Source organism: Bison bison, unplaced genomic scaffold (genome assembly GCF_000754665.1).
Source record: "Bison bison bison isolate TAMUID 2011002044 unplaced genomic scaffold, Bison_UMD1.0 scf7180017864334, whole genome shotgun sequence".
Classification (NCBI taxonomy): domain Eukaryota; kingdom Metazoa; phylum Chordata; class Mammalia; order Artiodactyla; family Bovidae; genus Bison; species Bison bison.
In genome coordinates, this window is record NW_011494906.1 from 1718891 (window position 1) to 1720231 (window position 1341).

The 1341-nt window shown below is 65.8% G+C and overlaps 1 protein-coding gene across 1 annotated transcript in view; it reads right to left on the bottom strand.

Annotated features, from left to right (window-relative positions):
• Nucleotides 1–7: 7 nt before the first annotated feature.
• Nucleotides 8–1341, bottom strand: part of DAGLA (diacylglycerol lipase, alpha) — a 27520-nt gene continuing 26186 nt past the window's right edge. The window contains exon 20 of the mRNA XM_010854062.1: nt 8–1341. Within this exon, the coding sequence (XP_010852364.1) occupies nt 1169–1341 (173 nt within the window). The 3' untranslated portion in view covers nt 8–1168.

Here is a 1341-nt window from a genome sequence, read left to right on the forward strand (position 1 = left end):
GTGGAGGCTGTGCAGGCCTCAGGCTAAGCCCCTGGCCCTCCCAGGTCTCTAGCCAGGTCCCACAATACCCTACTCTTGGCCCCACTTCCTGACAACAGGACATGGCAGGTGGGAGAGGAGAGAGCCCAGCTCCCAGGAGAGAGCCCAGGGCGAGGGGCAAGGAGTGGGAGCTGCGGGGAGCGGAGGCTTGTTTGGTTTCAGATCCCAGGGCCTGGGGTGCCGAGGCCTGGGGGAGGTGATTAAAAGGGGTGGGGGGTTGGTGGGGCCTTCCTTCTGCCCAGGGCACTGGCTCTGCAGCCAGGGCTTGTCATACCTGTGCCCTCCACCCTTTGAGTGGCCAGGATCCTGGGGGTAGAAGGCAGACCAGGAAGGAACGGGCTGGCGGGGCAGGCAGGCCTGGGTACCCGGGACCCATCAACAGAGGGATCACCATGAGGGACATCAAGCAGAGATGGATGGGCCACCTCCAGGCCCCATGGCTGCCTTAGGCCCTGTGGAGGCTGGCCCCTGCCTGCTTAAAAAGGGGCAGCTGAACACGTGATTGCAAGGGCGAGGGGGGCTTGTAAGCCCAGGACACATCCTGAGCCCAGCCCAGCAGCTTCTGTAAACATACACGGCACTGCGGGCCACCTTGCGGGGGGTGGTTTACCCCCATGGGGCTGGCCAGCAGGCACCAGATCTCAGGGTGGCCAGGGCAGATGCCAGCCTGGACCACAGATGAGAATATGTGGGGAGGGGGCCGCTCTCCATCTCGGCCCTGGGAGAGCAGCCAGAGGGCAGTGATGGGGAGTCAGCATACTCATGGCCTGTCCCAGAATAGGGGGTGCCAGGATGCCCCTGTTGGAGGGCAGTCAGGCTGGGAGGGCAGAGTGCGGCCCTGGCCCCCGCTTTGGCAGGCTCTCCCTGCAGCCTCCTCCCTGCTCCACGGCCCTCCCTGTCATTCCCTATCTGGAAGGCCCAGATCCCAGCTGCCTTGGCTCTGGGGGGGTCCTAAGCTGAGGTAGGGAGGCGGACCCCCCAGCTCAGCAGCAGTGCTCAACGCCTGAGGCGACACTGGCCTGGGAGGGGCCTCTCCCCAAAGCTGCCCGGCCCGAGAGGCAGCCACCAGGAGCCCGAAGGAGCCACCTGCTCTGCCCGGGCCACGGTCGGTAGCCACTCCTGGGTGCTGCTAGCGTGCCGAGATGACCAGGTCATCCTGCTTGGTGGGGCTGGCCCCACGGCCAGCCGGGGTAGAAGTCCGGACCTTGTCCACTGCCAGGCACTCCTGGCTGCTGAGGCCCGTGGGAGTCAGGTCCATGAGCTCGCCCGAGGAGCTGAGTGGGAAGGAGGGTGACAGCGAGA